The sequence below is a fragment of the Macrobrachium rosenbergii genome, chromosome 55 (assembly GCF_040412425.1).
Source record: "Macrobrachium rosenbergii isolate ZJJX-2024 chromosome 55, ASM4041242v1, whole genome shotgun sequence".
In the NCBI taxonomy this organism is placed as follows: Eukaryota; Metazoa; Arthropoda; class Malacostraca; order Decapoda; family Palaemonidae; genus Macrobrachium; species Macrobrachium rosenbergii.
This window is the reverse complement of record NC_089795.1, coordinates 18,838,252-18,859,380: the sequence shown is the minus strand read 5'-3', so window position 1 is coordinate 18,859,380 and position 21,129 is coordinate 18,838,252. Positions and strand designations below refer to the sequence as shown.

General features: G+C 42.8%; 1 protein-coding gene across 1 annotated transcript in view; it reads right to left on the bottom strand.

Moving 5' to 3' along the window:
* Positions 1-21,129, bottom strand: part of mei-41 (meiotic 41) — a 593,070-nt gene that overhangs the window by 454,925 nt on the left and 117,016 nt on the right. The window contains exons 8-9 of the mRNA XM_067099620.1: positions 16,260-16,387; positions 62-180 (exon numbers count right to left, since the gene is read on the bottom strand). Coding sequence (XP_066955721.1) covers positions 62-180; positions 16,260-16,387 — 247 coding nt within the window. The remainder of the gene's footprint in view (positions 1-61; positions 181-16,259; positions 16,388-21,129) is intronic.

Sequence of the window (21,129 nt, the reverse complement as noted above, 5' to 3'; positions counted from 1 at the left end):
TTTGAAGACCGTAAGTATGGGTTACGTATATGATGGATTTGTAAGTGACACAAAAACTTACATTTCTGAATACTTTCTTTTCCTTGAGGTAGAACTAGATGTATCAGAAACAACACAGTCTGTTGGAAGAGCTTCCTGTAGATCTAATTTCACCAACTTCTTCAGTATTACACCTGCCACCTGAAAAAATTATTTGGTGATGAACCTCAATTATCAATGGGTATAATCTTAAATTAATCCAAGATAGAAAAAACCAGAAGAGGGTTAATAAAATATTAAAAACAATCCCTAATCCTTCTTATTCACAAGTTTTATACATTCCAAGGATTAGCCAATATAAATGAGTAATGACCATACAGTTTCTTTTATAAGCAGATGATTAAACAAGGAGCAGAGTTATCTGAAACAAAACTAAGAGTGTTTATAAAAAATTTCACAATAAAAACCACTTTCAATAACTAATGACCTGAATGTATGGCACTACATGGACCAAACTAAAGTACAGTAATATAAAAGAAAAGTGCTACAGTCATTATTTACAGGATGGGCTGTTCAGCCAAAGAGAACCCAATCTTATTCACCACTAGCAAGTGAAAGGCACACATTCTATACCTGGTGAAGTTTGCTATGTTGGGGAACATAAACAGGTTTTAAGAATTTATGTGTACTGTGCAACATAATTACAAACAATAATCCTGAAAGGAAATTACTTTTTGTAGATACAAAAATGACATTTTTATAATAATATAAAGTTTTACTGTATATATAATTACCAAGCAATTACATAGCTAGCTAACAGCTTCCTACCACGGCAGACCAAAAGTTCAAATTTTATGGTGGCGCCACCATCGCTGGTGTAGGTGACAGGGTCCCGCCCACTATCGGGACTGACAGGTACAACTCAGCGGGAAACATCAATTCGTCTCAGCCTAAAATGTCTGTCTGTGGGGAAGGGAGGAGGGCTCCGATTATGTAATTGCTTGGTAAGTATATATATAAAACTTTATTTTATTATAAGATTGTCATTTTTATATAAGTGACTTACCAGGCAATTACATAGTTGACTCCACACTGAGAGGAGGCAGGATAGATACACATAAACTAATCCAAAATTTTAAAAGGTAACGACCTTGAACTAGAAAGTTTGCTAGCACTGAGATAATGCTTGTTGTACTTTACCTGGTAAGAGAGCTGCTACAGGTAAACACAGGCCTCTGGTCGGCGCTCATCTTAACCTGTAGAGGGTGTGGCATATTGGCCAGAGTGGCCCCTACTTCACTGGGTACTTTGCAGCTGTGGAAGTACACCGACGGCTGGCAAAGACAAAAGGAGGTGCCCTTGCCCTGGGCATGACCAGAATAAAAACAAGTGTGTCACCTACACCACAATAAAAACTAGACAACCAACATCCCAACCATAAAAATCTGGTGGGTACTCCAAGTACGCTTGTACCCCCAGGCTTCCCAGCAACTCAACACCTAAAAAACCAAGGCAAGGAGACAGCAGAGGGACAGATCGCCCCTATGCTTCCTCTCCCAACACCACGCCAGCAATAAACAAAGGCCCTAACATACTACTACAATTATCAAAACCTGCTTCCACGTCTTTCAGGTAGTGCGAAGCAAACAGACTTCAATCTCCAAAAAGTCAATTGGAAAATAGAAGACAACTATTATGACGAAACACAAGAGAAGTGGTGATGGCTCGAACCTCATGAGTCTTTACCCTCAGGATTGGGAAGGCATCCTATTGGACCTGAGAATATGCTTCTGAGATAAGAAAAAGGAGAAAGCGTTCTTGGAAAGCGGGCGAGAGGGGTTTCTCACCGAACACCAGAGATTGTTTGAGGAACCTCTGGTCTACTCAGTCTTGTGGATGTAGAGTCACAAGGCCCTCACAGGGCAAAGAAGTCTCTCCTCTTCTTCTGGCCCAAGAATGTCGTCCAAGCTCTTTATAATAAACAAGCAGGGCCAGGGACGAGATACATCCTCATTCTTGGTGGGGAAATCAAGCGTTCCTCAGCGGAAGAGAGCAAACTGCATCTCCTTGCGCAAAACTAACTTTCTTATCAATTGGTTGGAGTTTGCTTACTCCCCTCGCTTTAGCCAGAGCTACAAGAAAGAGAGTCTTCTGAATGAGGAACTTCAAAGAGGCAGAATGAAGATCTCAAAAAAGGAGTTCACGAGCCACTTTAAAACTACGTCCTGATTCCAAGAGGCTGAAGAGCGATTCTCTGTCTTAAAGGTCTCAAAAGACTTGACGAGATCACTAATATCCAGGTTCGTAGAAAGGTTGAGGCCTCTGTGCTTGAACACTGAGCTAAGCATAGCCCTATATCCCTAATTGTAGAGGGTGACAGTCTCCTAAAAGTCTTGAGAAAGAGCAAGAAGTCAGCAATCTGGGTCACAGAGGTTTCAGAAAATGGGACGTTATTCTGTGCACACCATCTTCTGAACACTGCCCACCTGGACTGGTAGAGCCTGCTAGAAGAAGCTCTTCTACATTTAGCAATAGCCACTGCAGCCCTACGTGAAAACCCCTTTGCCTCTGACAAGGTTCCTGACAGTCTGAATCCTGCCAGGGCCAGAGCGGACAATCCTTGATGGTACCTGACAAAATGTGGCTTTTTGAGCAGCGACTGTTCTTGTGGAAGGAGTCTTGGAAAATCCACGAGCAGTCGCAGCAGGTCCGAAAACCACTCCTTCCTTGGCCAGAATGGAGCGATGAGTGTCATCAAGATGTTTCGATGAGATTTGAACTTGTTCAACACCTCCCGAATCAACCCGATGGGCAGAAAGGCGTAGAAGTCGAGGCCTGTCCAGTCTAACAACATTGCATCCGTCACCCAAGAGAGAGGGTCCGGGACTGGCGAGCAAAAGAGAGGAAGTTGGTTGTTCTTCGATGTAGCAAAGAGATCTATGGCAGGCTTGCCCAAAGCCTCCACAGATCGCTGCAGACTCTGGAATGCAAGGTCCACTCTGTCGGGAGAAGCTGGTGACCGTGGCTTAACTGGTCCGCCAGAACACTCATCTTTCCCTGCACGAAGCAAGGGAGCAGCTTGACTTGATTTTGCTCCGCCCACAGAAGGTCTTCAGCTGCCTTGCAGAGAGTGAAAGAGTGGATGCCACCCTGCTTGAAAACATAGGACAGAGCTGTGGTGCTGTCTGAGTAAATCGCAACTATTTTCCCCAATACGAGTGAAGAAAAAGCCTGAGGGCCCAGATGAATGGCTTTCAACACCCTGACTTATAAGCAGCCATTTCTGAACTGAGGTCCATGTCCCTGACACCCTCTGACTCCCTAACAGGGCTCCCCAGTCTACATCTGAGGTGTCGGAGTAGAATCCTAGGCTGGGGTTCAGAGGAAAGAGAGAAAGTCCTTGAATAACCACCACTGGGGATCCTCCTAGGTCTCCGATGTGACTGGGAAGACTACAGAGTCTGACTGACTCTTCCTGCACCAATTTGCCTTCAGGAAGAATTGAAAGGCCTCATGTGAAGTCTGCCCAACCTCACAAAAGAATCCACTGAGGCCAGAGTTCCGAGAAGGCTCATCCACCAGAGAGCAGAACAGGTCGAGAGATTGAGAAACTCCTGCACTGTCCGGAGACACGACTCATCCCTCTTGGGGGGAGAGAAAAACCCAAAAAACTTGAAAGGTCAGAGTCATCCCCAAATAAAGAATGCTCTGACCCAGAGTCATTTGGGACTTCTCTACAATGATCAAGATGCCTAACTCCTTTGTTAGGCAAAGGGTCCTCTGTAAGTCCTTCGTGTACTGCTCCTCTGACATAGAGCAGAGAAGCCAATCGTCCAGGTATAAGGACATGTTGATCCCGAGAAGATGAAGCCACTTGCCGAGGGGAGTGCGGATTCCGGTAAAAACCTGTGGGGCTGTGGCCAGGCTGAAGCACAGCGTCTGAACTGGAGAACCCGGCCCCAAAAGATGAACCTCAGGAACTTACTCGAGTCTGAGTGGATGGGGACATGAAAATATGCATCCTGCAAGTCCAGGGTGACCATCCAGTCGTCCTGATGGAGAAAGGACACGACAGACCAGTTCGTCTCCATGTGGAACTTGGTTTTTGCCACAAAAAAGTTCAAAGCGTTGACATCCAAAATGAGTCTCCAGCCCCCGGAAGCCTTGAGGACAACGAAAAGCCTGTTGTAGAACCCTTCCAACGACTGGTCTACAACTTCCTCCACTGCTCCTTTGTGAAGGAAAGAATCCACCTCTTGAGCAAGGGCCGAAAACTTCTCGGACCCTGCTGAATAAGCCGTCAAAGTGATTGGCGACTTTGAAAGCAGAGGCTTTTGTTTGAAAGGAATGGAGTAGCCTGTCTTCAGAACTTGCGCTACCCAAGGTTCTGCACCCCTGCGACTCCATTCCTCCCAAAAAAGGTGCAACCTGGCACCTAACAGGGCACGAAGGACACAGGACTCATTTGCTGGTGGCCAGTTTGGCCGAGGACTTCTTAAATGACTTGGTTGATGGATGAAGGTTCGAGCGAGTTCTAGACTGGGTTCTGGGTCTTCCTTCACGAAAGGGCTGAGGCTGCAGAGGTGAAAAAGTCTTGGAAACGACTGCAGGAGCTACCTCAGGATGCTTCAACAATTGGGCCAGAAGATCACAAGTTGATTTTTTCTGCAGAGCAGAAAGAACTTCCTTAACAGTGTCCTGAGGAAAGAGGTAAGCCTTGTCAAGCGGAGCAAACGTACGTGCTGACTTCTGGATTGTGGTCATTCCTTTAGTAGCAAAGGAGCACCACAGCTCCCGCTTCTTCAATGAGCCCATCACATATCATGATGCAAGTTCAGCCGAACCATCCCTCACTGCCTTGTCTGCACAAGACAGAGCATTAAGCCAGTCCGAAGCCAAGTCCTCCGTAAGGGCTGGACAGTCTTCAGTTTTCCATGCCAAAGCCTCCACTGTCCAATCAAGGAAACTAAAAATCTCCATGACCTTGAAGATATTTCGCCCTAGATGATTCAGTTCGGGAGAGGAGAAGAAGACTTTCACCAAGGCGAAAGCATTACAGCGTGATGCATCAATCAAGCCGGAGAAGTTCCCATGGGAGGAGGCAGAAACTCCCAAGGAAGGAGCTTCCCCACTGGCATAAAACCTGTACCTCCTCTTTAGAAGCTTCGAAGGAGGGAAAGCAAAAGTAGCCTTGCCAGAGACCCTGTTTGAGGTCAACCACTCATAGACCTTTTTCAATGCTCTCTTCGAAGAAGAGGAGAGGACAAGCTTAGGGAGGCAAGAATCAGAGGCTTGCTGCCTCATCAAAAACGTTGAGGCAGGAAAATCTGGAGGAGCAGGCTGGAAGAAGTCTGGGAAGTTCATAACAGGAACCTGAGGAGACTTGAATAAACCGAGGAAGGCACCGAATCATGGTCCGCTTCTTCCTCCTCTGACGAAATAGGAGATAGAACTGACTCCTTGGACTTAAACACAGTCTTCTTCTTCTTCAAGAAGGTCATCAAATCAACCAGTTGGCACTTAATCGGGGCCAAAGATGAATCCTCTTGAGGAGACAAAAGAGGGAGAGGCGGCAATAGTGCTGGGCGCTTAGAAGGAGGAGTCGAGCAGTCAGAAGTTGGCGTCAAACGAGCAGGCACAGATGCCTAAAACTAAGCAGCTGGTGCCAAGCACTCAGGAGAAAGCAGGCGTTCAGGAGTGCAAGAGCGCTTTGGCTGAGGCGGCAAGCACTTATTACGAGAGCGCTTAGGAGACAAGACCAGGCGATCTTCAGAGCCAAGAGACTCGAGACTGTCCCAGGCTGACTGCCAAATCTGAGTCAATGGAGGAGGTGGATCAGCAAAACTTCAGGAGGGTTGAGGACTAATACTGACTTCCTTAAGCCTCTTAACAGGAGGAGGAGAGCTGTCCACAGCCACTGAATGCCTCTTCAGAGGACGAGAAACAGAAGACCGGCACCGATGATGCCTTCCACCTGAAGACAAATCTTCTAAGTCAAACATACTATGCACACTAAAAGAGACACCTTTCCAGTGGCGCTCAGTTGGCACCTGGGAATGTGCAATAGGCTCGATGGAGGGGACGACTGCCCGTGGGCAAATCCTACCAGCCTCCCTTCCATCTCCGGTATGTCTTCTCCCCAGTGCGAGGGAGTGGGACAGGGACCTTTGTCTAGGAGCACTTGTAGGACGGACAGCCGCCTCCTCAGAAAACACAACACTCTCACTCTGCACTTTACTAGCACTGGGAACACTGACACTAGTAGCACAAACACCTGGAACAGAAGCTTTATCAACAAAAGCCTTAAATGATAAGCCTAGATTCATGACCATATTGGCCAAGAACTCCAACTTCTTATTGACCCTAGTTTTGAGACTGGAGATGGTGTTGAGATCAGAAGCATGGGAAGACGGTAAAGGTGTATGTGATAAATCAGTAGGAGGGCTCAAGATGGGAGAAACAGAAGGAATAAGTGGAGAAGAAACAGCGCTACTTCAGCACTGACAGCAAAGGAATAGCCTCTAAGCTAGCTATATGCTCCAGTCTAAGGGCAGTCTTCCTCTCCCTATCTTTATCAAGTTTATCAGAGTGAGACAAATAAACCTTCCACAGCTGTGCATCCCAATCCTGATAGTCCTGACAAGCAATCTCCCCATTACAATCTTACCCCCTACATTCAATACATTTAGTATTAGAATCATACATAATTTTACTTAACCTAGTTTTACAGCCCTCGGTACAAAACCAAATGCTAGAACTAGAATCTGACATGACAAATAGTGAAAAAATTGCTAAACAAAACTAACAATTTACTAATAGCAAAAAAGGCCACACAATATAGAGGGATGAATAAATTTGTTTTTATTTAGCATTTCCCAACATTTTGAGAGAGAGAGAGAGAGAGAGAGTGTTGGAAGAGGGATGAGGTCGTTAGGTTGTTTACGGTGCTGTCTGTCTGTGCAAATGTCGAGGGTTTTTTTTTTTTTTTTTTTGAGAGAGTCTTGAGCTGAGTTCTGTGCAAGGCGGACATTGATGGTAGATTATTGTATGTTCCGTGAGTCGAGTGTTTTCTGTTGGATGTTATTGTTGTCTGTGCATGTGTCTCTTTCTTTTTGCTGTTTTTTTTGGTTGGAAGTCTGTTTTCCGGTTTTTTTGTGTAATTTTGTCTACTGTGTTGGCGACCGTGGACACCCTCAACCATCTCCCAGCAACCGAGGATCATAGTGAGTATTGTATGTGGTTATATGTTCGGTGTATCTGTGTTGTGTATTGTTTTTTGTGTTTTAAAATCCCGCCACATAATATTTGGCGCCAACGTGGGGCTGTTGTATAACAACCGTTAGGATTGTTTGTGGTGGGTAGAGTGAGAGTAAGAGGTCAGGATGAGTGAGATAGAGAAACTGAGAGAGAACTCCGAGTGGCTAGGGAACTCCAGGGTAGGCTGGAGGAGGAGAAATGGGAGGCTGAGGAGTGAGAATGAGGAGTTGAGGAGTCAGTTGGAGGAGATGGGGGGAATGCTAAGAAGTGCAAAAGAAGAAATGAAAGGGGAGATGAAAGAGTCCGAAGAGAGAATGGATAAAAAGTTGGAGGGAATGATGAAAGGTGTGGAAGAAATGGTGAAAGGTATGTTCAAGGGTGTTTTTGGAGAAGGGGCTGTTGGAGGCAGGTTCTCTGGAACGTGTGAAGGGGCAAGAGAGAAAGAAAAGGAGGAAGAAGTGAATGGAAGCGTGAGTGATGAAAGTGCTATGGGAATAGGAAGTAAGAAACGAGGGAATGAGAGGCAGGGTAAGGAAAAGGGGAATGAAAAGCAAGGGAAGGAACAGAGGGAAAGTAAGGATAAGTCAGGGGAAGAAAAAGGGAAGAAGGGAAAGGGAAAGGAAACTGGTAAGAAGGGTAAGGAAGTGGGAAAGGCAGGAAAGAAGGGAGAGGGTGAAGGCAGTAGTGATAGTGAGGTGGATGGAGGTGAGTGGATAAAAGGAGGGGGAAGAAGAGTGTAATGAGTAAGATGAATGTAAGTGCAGAAGTGGACTCTGTATTCGGAAGAGGGTATGAAAGGACAGAGTGAAAGTAGCGAAAGTGAGAGTGAAAGTGAGAAAGAAGTGAGAAAGGCTATGTATGTGAGGGAGGTACCCGGTGTGAAAAGTATAATGAGTATGGAAGTAGGGATGTGCATGATTTCTTTAGGGAGTATGAAAGGTTTTGTCAGGATAAGTATGGGGAAAGTAAGAGAGTGTGGGCACGAGAATTAGGAGAATATTTGACTGGGTTTTTGCTTGATATGTATAGGGTTATTATGAGTGTGGGGATGTTGAGTATGACAAGGTGAAAGCTAGACTAGTTGAGCAAGCGAGGCGTATGAAAGCGAGTGTTAAGTATAAGAGGAAGAATGAATTTGATGAGGCAAGAATGAAAGCTGGGGAAACCTTGTCACTGTATGCTTGTAGGCTGGAGACGTTGGCAAGGAAGAAGTTTGGGGATGATGGGATAGATGAATGTAAGGAGTTAGTACGGAAGTTGTTAGGGACAGTGCCAGATGGAGTTAGAGAATTTGTGAACTTGAAGCGGAAGGAGAAGAAAAGATGGACAAATGAAAGGTTGACTTGGGGAGAAATTTTGGAAATTGTAGAAGATTATGAGCTTGACAGGGTTATAAAAGAGAGCAGAAGTGTAAGTGTAAGGGCTGGGGTAGATGAGAGGGTACCAGAGTTCGAAGCTTTAGGGATGCAGTGTTGAGGGGCCCAATGAGAATGGCCGATAGTGTAATAGATAGGAGTGTAAGAGCAAGTAATGTGGAGGTGCCAGGGAGGATGAATGGTGGGTTTGTAAGGGAACAACGGGTTGGACGGGTTAGGGATAGTAGTGTACAAAGGAAGGTCGATGAGTGGAAGTCGAGCGAAGTGTTTTAGATGTGGAAAGGAAGGACATACAAAGAATGAGTGTAGGTGGGCTTTAGGAGCGTGTTTGGTGTGGGCAACCGGGACATTTGGTAAGGGAGTGTAATGAAAGATAGGGGTTAAATGCTACAGGTGCGGACAGGTGGGTCATATTGCTAATGGTTGTAGGGGTACCCGAGTGAATGTAATATGTGGCAACTGTGGTAAGAATGGGCATTATGCGAGAATGTGTTCAGAACCGAGAGCGAAGTGTGACGAATGTGGAATGGAAGGGCATGTATCAAGTGTATGTAGACGAAAGAAGGTGACTGTGACAGCGAATTCGGGAAACTGAGTGTGAAGGGGGTTCAAATGGGTGGATCCTCCAGGATGCAAGCGGTGCGTGTGATGCATGTACGTGAGAGGTTGTTGCATGAGGATCAGCAGTTTGTTTTGATAGAGTATGGTAGGAAACGTAAGAAAGGGAAGAACGTAAGTGAACGGAATGATCGTAAGTTGTGTGATAGGGGTGTGAGTGCCAAAGTGAAAATGAGTGATAAAGCGTGTAATACGGATGGATGGGGTGGTATGAATAGGACGTATAGCATATGCGGGTTTGATATAACTGAGTTGACTGAACGTGTAGGGGTTAGTGAACGGTTGGAGGTGAGCGAAAGTGTAAGAGTAAGAGAGCGTAGCAGTAATATACGAGTGATTGAAAGCATGAATGAATCGTTGCAAGAATTGGAAAGGTCAATGAGCGAATGGGATGGGTTAGTTGAAGAATTGGGGGAAGTATTTGGGAACGAGTTAGAGGGTATAGATGAGATTGTGGATGAAACTGAGAGTGGTAATAGTGAAGAAGATAGCGTGAATCTGAGAGAGAATGGAGGAGAAGATGTGAGTTTGAATGTTGCTAGAAGAGAGAATGATTCTGAGAGAATGATTGCGTGCCCGCGAACGCGATCTAGAGGACCTGCTAGTGAGCATCCGTGGGTGTTGCGTAAGGCGATTTGAAAGAGGTGTAAAAGGTGTTGGTTGGGAAATGCTAAAAAGGGGGGGGAGAAATATAGAGGGATGAATAAATTTGTTTTTATTTAGCATTTCCCAACGTTTTGTGTGTGTGAGAGAGAGAGAGAGAGAGAGAGAGAGAGAGAGAGAGAGAGAGAGAGAGAGAGAGAGAGAGAGAGAGAGAGAGAGAGAGAGAGAGAGAGAGAGAGAGAGTGTAATTGTCATTAGTGAGTGCTTCGGTTGTTGGAAGAGGGATGAGGTCGTTAGGTTGTTTACGGTGCTGTCTGTCTGTGCAAATGTCAAGGGTTTTTTTTTTCGGTTTTGAGAGTCTTGAGCTGAGTTCTGTGCAAGGCGGACACTGATGGTAGATTATTGTATGTTCCGTGAGTCGAGTGTTTTCTGTTGGATGTTATTGTTGTCTGTGCATGTGTCTCTTTCTTTTTTGCTGGTTTTTTTTGGTTGGAAGTCTGTTTTCCGGTTTTGTTTGTGTAATTTTGTCTACTGTGTTGGCGACCGTGGACACCCTCAACCATCTCCCAGCAACCGAGGATCATAGTGAGTATTGTATGTGGTTATATGTTCGGTGTATCTGTGTTGTGTATTGTTTTTTGTGTTTTAAAATCCCGCCACAACAAAATCTGAGTATGTCACCAATAACAGGAAACCAATTCAACAAATGACGAAAGGTACTGCCCAAAAACCACCGCTGTTGATCGGAAACAGGAAGAAAACGAATTGGCGTTTCTCGCTGAGTTGTACTCATCAGTCCCGATAGTGGGCGGGACCCTGTCACCTACACTTGCGATGGTGGCGCCACCGAGAAATTTGAATTTTTGGTCTGCCGTGGTAGGAAGCTGATAACTAGCTATGTAATTGCTTGGTAAGTCACTTATATAAAACATTGCCTTACCACAGCAAATTAAACATAACACAAGTGATTCGTTAAGCATTACCAACATCATATTCTCCAATGGAATGACAGAACCCCTTATAGTAAAATAACACTCAATTTCTCAATCTTTTTTTATATGATGTTTGCTCTTCAAACAGTAGTTATATATAGTTGGAAAAGCAGGAGGGGGGGGGGACCTCAGCTTAAGCTCATAGTTTGGATTTAAAAAACAAAATTAGATTGTTTAACAGCAAACCTACAGCTTATATTAAGCTCTTTCATGTGCTGTGAAATCAACCAGTCACTAAAGTCCCTTCCACACAAATGAGAAAATGGCAGTCAGTCTCTAGTAATGTGCAAGTGTGAGCAGCCTCCCAAGGTCTTACTAAGGTAAGTCTCAGTCTTTGTAAAAGATGAAGTTTATTATACTCTTCTTTCCATTCATTTTCCTCATATGTGTACTTCACCTATGAGCTGGATGTTTTTAGTGACTTCCATGGATTATCTATTGCACAGGTAAAATATATCACTTAGAAACATTAATGGTGTATAGCATTTGGAGCCCAGCAGTAAATTTTATAAGTGCAGCCTTCAATTTGTTTGAAAACATACTGTTATGGATTAAGTCCGGTGGTAGGTTTACTCTGTCTCACCACAAAGCTGACACTCATTATGTCCAAGAATCTGCATTCCTTTGAAAAACAAACAGAACAGTAATAGCTTTTTGCAAGCAATTCATGCAGCTGATTCACCGTAGGAATACCAAAAAAATATTACTCTATCCATTGCACACCTCTTACATTTACCTCACTTCTTCATCTTCAGTTTCAAGTGAAACAATAGTACCATACCAAGTGGATATTATTTGACAGTTCCAAGATCCTTCTGGCTACTTTTCAACAAGGAACTACTTGTAAGTATTCATTTCTTGATAATTTGGAGGGGCTCCTCACCCTGTGTCAGTTAACAACATTTCCAGTGCAGTACGTTTAATCTATGTTTTGTTGGTATTCTTTGCTCACTGGTATTTTTTCAAGGTTAGCAATCCAGGATAAGTAGTTTATCTTGGATTAAGAGGTTAGTTAGCAGTTTGCGCTCTGTGTGCAGGTAGTCCTCTACATACAAGCCAGTTCTGTTCCAAGAGCTAGTTTATAATTTGAACTGGTCTGTAAGTTAAAGTTAGACTTGGCATTCAGCCTTGTAGTTAGCCTACATCAAATAACAATGTGCAGTAATAAAGCTAGCAATCAAGACAATTTGATCCTTCTACATAAAGTTTACAATAAACAAAAACCTTTACTCTTTCCTTGAAAAAGTGGCAAAGAAACACATGAAATAAAATTTATATATACCATATAGTCATACCCCAAACTTACGCGAGGTTAGGTTTCAGAATGCCCCCCGTGCAAGGCGAATTTCCGCGAAAGTTTGGCATGGTCTCTAAAAATGCTAATTAAAGCTTATTTCTAGAGTTTAAACACTAAATATGACCCTAATCATGCTCCCAAAAGTATTAAACTAACTTTTAAATGAAATTAAAGTTACTGTAATTTCATTAAAAGTTAACTTAATGCATTACCCTTAAAAAGAGAAATAAATGGTTGGCGTAAAAATACAGAAGAGTGTGAAGATTATGTATCCTATTTCTCTCTCCCCCCATTCCACCGATCTGTTTTTAGAAGTCTTCTCAACCTCGTTTTTAAAAACTTCTTTATTCTGTCTCTTTCTCTTTGCTCTGAAATGCTATATGTCTCTATGTTTTAGAACGGCGCATTTACAGTTCATATACAGTACAGGTAAAATTAGATCAATTTAAAATTATCTACTGTACAGGTAAAGACGTACAGAGAAACAGTAATACGTAGGTTGCATGAACTATGAACGAGAGAGAGAGAGAGAGAGAGAGAGAGAGAGAGAGAGAGAGAGAGAGAGAGAGAGAGAGAGAGAGAGAGAGAATCCTTTGACCTGCTAATCAGCAACACTCCCCCTTCTTGTCATGTTAAATTGACATATCTGACAGGTTTGCCTTCAAACTTCTCTTCAACAAGTTACAAAAGATCAAGGAAAGATTTTTTTGTTTAAAATACGCACCACATACGAATTTTGTAATTACAGTTATATTATTATTATTACTATTATTTAATCTTATTAATCTTATTAATATTTGAAAATTAGTACTTATTAGGTAAAAAATTTATTTATCATATAAAACAAATAAACACATACATGTACCATAAAAATTCTCTCATCTCAGTAATAAAGAGAGAGAGAGAGAGCGATAGAGAGAGAAATTATTATTTTTATTACTTAATGTTATTTAATTTATATATAAAAGCTTGAAAACTTATAAATTACATAAAAAATGAAACATAAACACTTTTGCAGGGTTACTTAGTATTCACAAATGTTCGCAGGCCTGTGAAAAACTCGTGCATGACAATTACCCGGGCTACGACGGGTCCAGCTTAAGCCGTTCCGAGGTTACGACACTTTTCAAATATATTCATCAGAAATGATTTCCTGCTTTACGGCGCATGTTCCAGGGTTACGACGCCGATTGACCGGAAGAAATATGGTTCCAAAATGGCAGAATAATCAAAATTTGGAGTTTTCTTATGAAAAACTCAATAAAAATGCAGTTTAGATTGTTTTCAATGCACCCAAAGCATTAAAAGTAAGGTTTTCTTTGGGTTTTTGACGATTTTTGGGCTTACGACGATTTTTGGCTTACGACATGGTAGGAACGGAATCCCCGTCATACACCGGGGACTGTCTGTAGTTAGGTTCCAATGAAAAGTTTGTGTCTGTGAATTTGCGCAACTCAAATCATGCAAGTTCGAGGTATTACTGCATCATGCAGACATGGAAGTTTGTATCTTTAAAAGTTTGTAAGTAGAGGAATACCTGTATTTGTTTATTTAGGATTAGTTTCCATGTTTGGTGAGCAATGAAAAAACTGGGGCTTGCTCCTATTTGGTACTTTTCCTTTGTTATTTTTGATTGGTGTTTTTTCTTGGCACGTTAACATTAAGTAGTTTTGTATTTCCAACTGTTTGATGACCTATATGTAAATGTTCACATTATGTAGCTAGAAAATTTTTCCATATTATTTGCAAACAATTTGTAATTGCATAATTTTGCGCTTCTGCTCATTTGTACATTATAATCTTTGCACATAGTATTTGTTTTTCTTTTCATCTCTTAAAGAACTACCAGGCAATCTCCGCCATGTTTAACCTTGACAGGGGACCCATATTTACATATTAGTGTTGATATTACCAACAAGTACTACATGCCAAGACTGGACCTCTTCCCAGTGCAGACTTCACCAGAATAGATTCTACAAAGTGATAGTAGAGCACATAAATACAATTTATGGGAAGAGTTGTTCAATTAATGATATAAGCAGGAATTTAATATGAATGCTGGCCAGGAAACACTTCAAAATGGCAGTCATTTTTTTGAGAGCTGCCAGAGCATTGTAACAACCAGAAACCCAAAAACTGTTCGCTTTTTTACCTCTTGGTGTCAATTTGTTGATTTATTAGTCTTATCTACCTTATACTTTAGTTCAATGGCTGATTTACTGCCCAAGGATAAACTTTCATACTCTCAGGTTACCATGAAGCAGTCCAAAGGGACCCACAAATACCTCTGCAGTCAATCTAAAAATCAGAGTTGAAAGGGACTGGTTTGTATTTTAAGAGATATTTACCAGAGATGTACAATATATTCCAATTTTGCTCTTAAAAAGACTACTGATACTGGGGCAGGAAAGAGGATGACCTCTTTTTACCAACCCAGTGGTTTGTGAATCACAAAGCCCCTGGCAGTCAAGTTCCCACAGCAGGGATGATTCTGCAAATAGTGGAGGTGCAAAAAGGAGGGTCCCTGGCACCTAAAACCAGAAGCCCTGGGAACATGAAACTCATTAGTCTGGCACAAGCATTTTATCTAGAAGGAAGCAAACTAATAACAACCCAGGCTGGTAACCTACACCCAGTCAGGTTACAGAAACAAATAAAAAGTGTATTGCTTATTACCAGTTCAGAAGGGAAACAGACACTGCTGTGCAACTTGGCAAGATGTTCTATGACAGCTAAACATTAGGTTAAGTGTCACAAAAGCAATCTAAGAAGGCCCTACAATATTAAATAGGTGTGACAAGTTGTGCCACCAAAGGAGAGCCAAGTGAAGAACAACAGGGGCTTTTAATGGTATCTAAGTGGTTTACATATTACGAGAATTAAATATTACTGGATGAATGATCAGGTTAGGTATAGGGCAACTGCCCAAACATAACTGTATCCATATATTTGATTTTGATGCCACTTCAAAGCAGGAAACAAACAGGAATAAATGCTGTCTTTGTCAGGACAAACTCTATGAAATGCTAATTTCACCACTCAGTTCATTTCTAACGAAACAAAATTACGCTGGTTAGAGTAATTTTGCAAAAAATATACCACTGTTTCATGCCAGCAATGATATGCCAATAAAACTTCATCCAGCAAGGGTAAGACAGATGAAGGCAATGATAAATGGAAATTGGAGAAAGATAAAGTTGACGAAGCTGAAAAAACATTCACTATTATTTACAGTGTCCACACTATAACACTCTCAGTATATCCTATTTTGGGGTATGCAGCATCACGTATTACTCTTTGGGATTTATTAACCAATGAATAATGTGGCTTGGCAACTGCTTCTTTCTCTCTAGTACCAAATTATGGGATGGTCTTTTTATAATAATTTGCCCCACCCACCATGCTTTTTTTTTTTTATTCTGCTAGTATTTTCTTTAGCAGGACCAACTCCTTATTCATCCTTCATTTTTCCTTTCATCTTCAGCCTTTGTTAGATACTTTCCAATAAAACACTATAGAGTATAGATGGTGAGTAAATCTGCTTGGCAGTTAGATAAATGAGGCTTGAAGAAATTCAGTCACATAGGGGTTTATCCCACAGGAAAGTAAAATATTTTTAAGAAACTAGAGTATAAGAGCTTTTTCCATAAAAATGTAAAAATTTTTAAGAAGATGTAGGGGTTTATTCCACAAAAAAGTAAAATATTTATAAGATACAATAAGAATCATTGCAGCAAGGTCTTGTGCATTCTTTTCTCATCGAGACAAACAACTTCCAAATGTTGCTTCTCAGTTTTTATGTAGAAATCTAAAAAGAAAAACATGTCACATTTGAAGACTCTCCTAGGTGCTCATTTGCAGGATTTGTTCTTAAATTACAGGTAAAACATGAACAAACAGAAAGGTAAATAAATCGGATAATTATAACAGATGAGACCAAAGGGGACATATGAAAAGGAGGCAGAAAGCAATGTAACTGTGGCTGAGAGGACACTGCAAAGAATTTTTAGCAAATGTATGATGTAAAATGTGTGGCACACTGTTGGTAGCACACCCTTCTGCAGCGTGTAAAAAAACAGGAGGGTAACCATCACTTTTTTTAAATCCTATCAAAGTTAAGATATTCTATGGCTTTACCTCAGGGATCATTAAATGATCATTTACGCAGAACTCGAAAGCTGAGATTAACCCTCTACATTGTAGGTTTTCCTTGGGTAAATCCATCACTACACTACAACATTCCAGCACAGCCTTTCTTAGTAACCCTGTAAAAATACAAAAAAATTACATTATAATAAAATAAAGTTTTATATATACTTTCCAAATAATTACATAGTTATAGTTTCTACTTTATGTGTCAGCTCAAAATTCGAAATTCGCGGTAGCGCTCTTTTGTTTTGGGTGTAGGTATACCGCCCCGCCCATTATCGGGGAAGGATAGGTACAACGTAGCTAAAGTGCTCAATTTGTTTGTTATGTCCATGAGAGGGGAGGAGGGAGGGCTCCGATCATGTAATTATCTGGTAAGTATACATAAAACTTTATTATAAAAATGTCATTTTTATATAAGTGACTGACCAAATAATTACATTGTTGAATCCCACATTGATTGGAGGTAGGACGAATGGACATATACTAACCCAAAAAAAAACCGATATGGAGAAGAATTTGGAAAAGAACATTAGCTAGCATCTTGAAATGCTTGTTGTAACCTTACCTGGGGAGGGAGCAACGGCAGACGGGTACTGCCTCTGGTTGTAGCTCCTCTTGACCTGTAGCGGCGTAGCAGTAGAGCCAAGGGTCGCCTCTACTTGAGTGGATGCTTTGCAACATAGGAGGTTAATCACAGGTAGCCAAAGCTAACAATCCCAAAGGGTCACATAAATAATATGTGGATATGCCCTTGCCCTGGGTGCAGTACAATAGAACAATAAAGACCAGATAAAATTAACCTACACCACACAAAATTTTAGCACAAAACCATAAAATACAGATTGGTGACACACAACTCAGTGTCCATCAGACTTCCCAAGAAGTACAACTATCCTTATTCAAGGAGAGTGGATAGAGGAAAAGAATACAAATACCATGCCAGCTGCGAAGAACCGATCTAAAGTACTGCATTGTTTGTACAACATTTCAATGTCCCGTAAGAAAAACATGGTAAACACTGACTTGCACCTCCAAAATGTTGTTTGCAAAATTGAAGAGTGAGACAGGTTACGTCTGAAAGCCAAAGACGTCACCACGGCTCTTATTTCATGAGCCTTTACTTTACACAAGGGTAGTAAATCATCTTGAACTCCTGAATGTGCTTCTGAAATTACGGATCTTAAAAAGAATGATAATGCATTCTTGGACAAAGGACGGCTGGGGTTTTTCACAGAACACCAAAGATTAGGGGCCGATCCTCTAGGGTTTTTGGTTCTCTCAAGGTATACTCTCAAAGCTCTTAAAGGACAGAGGACTTTCTCTTGATTGGATGAGTCTAGTACTTCTGACAGGCTCTTGATTGCAAAGGAGCGAGGCCAAGGGTTAGCCGGGTCCTCATTCTTGGCCAAAAAATCCAAAATTAGTGAGTATACTGCATTGCATTGTGAGAAACTTATCCTTTTATCAATGGCATGAAGCTCGCTGGCTCTCTTGGCTGTAGCCAGTGCCATCAAGAATAATGTCTTCTTCGTAAGATTCCAAAGTGACGACGAATCCAAAGGTTCAAACGGCGATCCTGACAACCAGTTGAGGACCACATCCAAGTTCCAAGCGACTTCCAAAGGTTTAACTTACTTACTAGTATTCAAATGTTTGATTAAATCACTGGTGTCTTGGTTTGAAGACAGGTCTACTCCTCTATGTTTGAATACTGAACTCAACATCACTCTATAACCCTTGATGGTAGATGTTGTGAGTCCTTTCAATGTTCTAAGATATAATAGAAAATCTGCGGTTTGGGCTACAGACATTTGAGAAGAGGAGATATTTCGCTCCCGGCACCACGTCCGAAAAACTGCCCACTTCGATTAGTAGACCGCAGAGGAAGATTGTCACCTGCACTTAGCAACAGCCTCTGCAGCCTTCCTCAAAAATCCTTTCGCTCTGACAAGCTCCCTGATACTCTGAAGCCTGTCAGCGTGAGAGTGGATAACCCTTGATGGTGACTGGGGAAGTGCGGCTGTTTGAGAAGACTTCTCTTCTGAGGAAGTAGCCTTGGGTAATCCGTCAAAAGGCTCAACAGATCGGGGAACATCCTTGTGTGGCCAAAAGGGAGCGACTAAGGTCATTGACACGTTATTGTGTGCATTGAACTTTCTTAACACTTTCCTCAACATGCTGAAGGGAGGGAAGGCTGAAGGTCGAGGTTCAACCAGTCCTGCAACATGGGATCTGTTGCCCATGCTTGCGGGTCTGGAGCTGGGGAACAATGCAATGGAAGACGATAGTTCCTTGACGTAACAAACAGGTCTGTCAATGGCTTTCCCCACAGCTTCCACAGGTCGGTGCACACCTGTGGACCGAGTGTCCATTCCATCGGTAGGACCTGTTTGTCGCGACTTAATTCGTCTGCAAAGACGTTCATCTTGCCCTGAATGAAGCGGGGTCACTAATTGGGTCTTGTTGCTCTTTGCCCAAAGAAGAAAATCCTTTGTCGCTTCGTAGAGCGTAAAAGGATGGGTCCCTCCTTGATTCTTGATATAAGCCAGGGGGGTCATGCTGTCCGAATGAACCGCTACTGTCTTGTAGAAGGTTAGCGTTGCAAAGGGTTGGTTGAAGTGCCAGATATATCACTTTTAATTCCTTACATTGATGTGGAGGTTTCTTTCGGTAGGTGACCATGTTCCTGACACTTCCATATCGTTGAGAAGGTCTCCCAAACCCAGATCCACAGCGTCTGAGTATAACGTTAGGTCAGGGTTCGTTGGAGCCAGAGACCTTCCTGTTGTGAATCTGTCTTCCGCTAGCCACCACCGGAGGTCCTTTTTTATTAGGGAAGTGATGCTGAAAATGAATGAGTCTGGGAACGACTTCCTTTTCCAATTGGCTTTGAGGTAAAATTGCAGTGCTCTTGTATGTAGCCTGCCTAATGGAACAAACTTCTCTGTGGAAGAGAGGGTTCCTAGAAGACTTACATGTGTTGGCTGAGCAGGAGTGGCGAGTAACGAAGTCCTGGACTTTCCTGCAGCAAGTCAGTATCCTTTGTTGGGATGGAAAAGCCCGAAAACTCTGAGTCTATCACTAACCCCAAATATTGAATACACTGAGTCAGGACTAACTGTGACTTCTTGAAGTTTGTTAAATGGCCTAAATCTTGGGCGAGACGAAGAGTTTTCTGCAGGTCCTCCGTGCACTGAGATCTTGAGGGGAAGTGTAGGAGCCAAACGTCCAGGTACAAAGAGATGTTTATCCCCATAAGATGTAGCCATTTCACTAGGAGAGCGAGTACCCGGGTAAAAACTTGAGGAGCCGTGGAGAGTCCGAAGCAGAGTGCCCGAAACTGGAAGATTCTGTCCTGGAACATGAATCCCAGATACTTCCTGGAGCTCGGGTGAATTGGAATGTGGAAGTAAGCATCTTGCATGTCGATCATAACCATCCAGTCTCCCTGATGGATGGCCGACAAAACCGACTGATTCGTCTCCATTTTGAACTTCGTTGTTTGAACGAAGAGGTTCAGGGCACTGACATCCTCCCGATGACTTGGGAACCACGAAGAGGCGGTTGTAAAACCACCCCCATGTTTACAGCCTTGACTACTTCCATGGCTCTCTTTTCTAGTAGGGCTGACACTTCCCGAGATAGGGCCGAAAACCTCTCTGAGTCTACTGAATAGGCTATTAAGCTTATGGGAGAGGTTACTAAGGGAGGTTTCTCCCTGAAAGGGATAGCACAGCCTTCTTTCAATACTTTCAACACCCAGGGCTCCACATTCTTCTTTTTCCATTCAGTCCAGAAATGGGAGTCTTGCTCCCACTGGAACACGGAGGACGGACGTCTCATTTTCTAAGTGTTGTCTTGTTAATGGGTTTCCTAGTTGGTCTGGAGGTTCGGAGGTTGGCTCTAGGTCGGGACTGGAAACAACCTCTAGAACCTCGAAAGGGTTGTTGCTGCAGGGGTGACGACATTCTAGTAGTTGTGCTTCTAGTGGCTCGTGCAGGGAACTTAGTTCTTTTGGTGGACTGAGTGAGGAGGTCTTGAGTCAACTTCTGTAGATCCACTGAAATCCATTCCAGGGTGTCCTGTGGGAACAGACTATTCTGTCCAGGGGTGCAAAAGGAGCGAAGAACATTCCAATGGGGTGACTCCTTTTGCCATGTACGAGCACCACAATTCTCGTTTCTTGAGAACTCCTGTTGTGAAGATGGTTGCTAGCTCTAGTGCTCCATCTCTTACAGCTCTATTCACGCATCCCAGTACACCCAGCCAGTCCGATGCGAAGTTCTCTTGAAGGGATGTACAGTCTTCTATCTTTTAGGGTAGAGCCCCCACCGTCCGATCTACAAAACTAAAGATCTCGAAGACTTTAATTATATCTTTAAGAAGATGATCTAATTCCGAGGCTGTGAAGAGAATTCTGGCAGATGAGAAAGCAGAGTGATGAGAAGCATCTTAGATACTGGAGAGTTTCTGTCCCCTTGAGAGGAAGCAGAAACTCCCAAGGACAGAGCTTCTCCAGTTGCATAAGACAGATACTTCTGCCTTATCAAACGAGAGGGAGGCGAACAGAAAACCGCCTTTCCAACTTCCCTCTTCTCTGCTAGCCAGGCATCCATGCAGCCGAAAGCTTTCTTCGATGACGAAGACAACACCATACATGGCAGTCTGGTGGTACCTGGTGGTTGTCGCATCAAGTAGGCTGAACCCGGCAATAATGGGACAACTGGAGAGAAGAACGACGGGTAGCAGACCAGGAAAAACCTGAGCAGTGCCTAGTAATGAGAGGCAGGTTGCTCCTCTTCTGCAGGTTCCTCGACAGACAAAGTGGGTGATCCTGGGGGTTCCACGGTGTCTT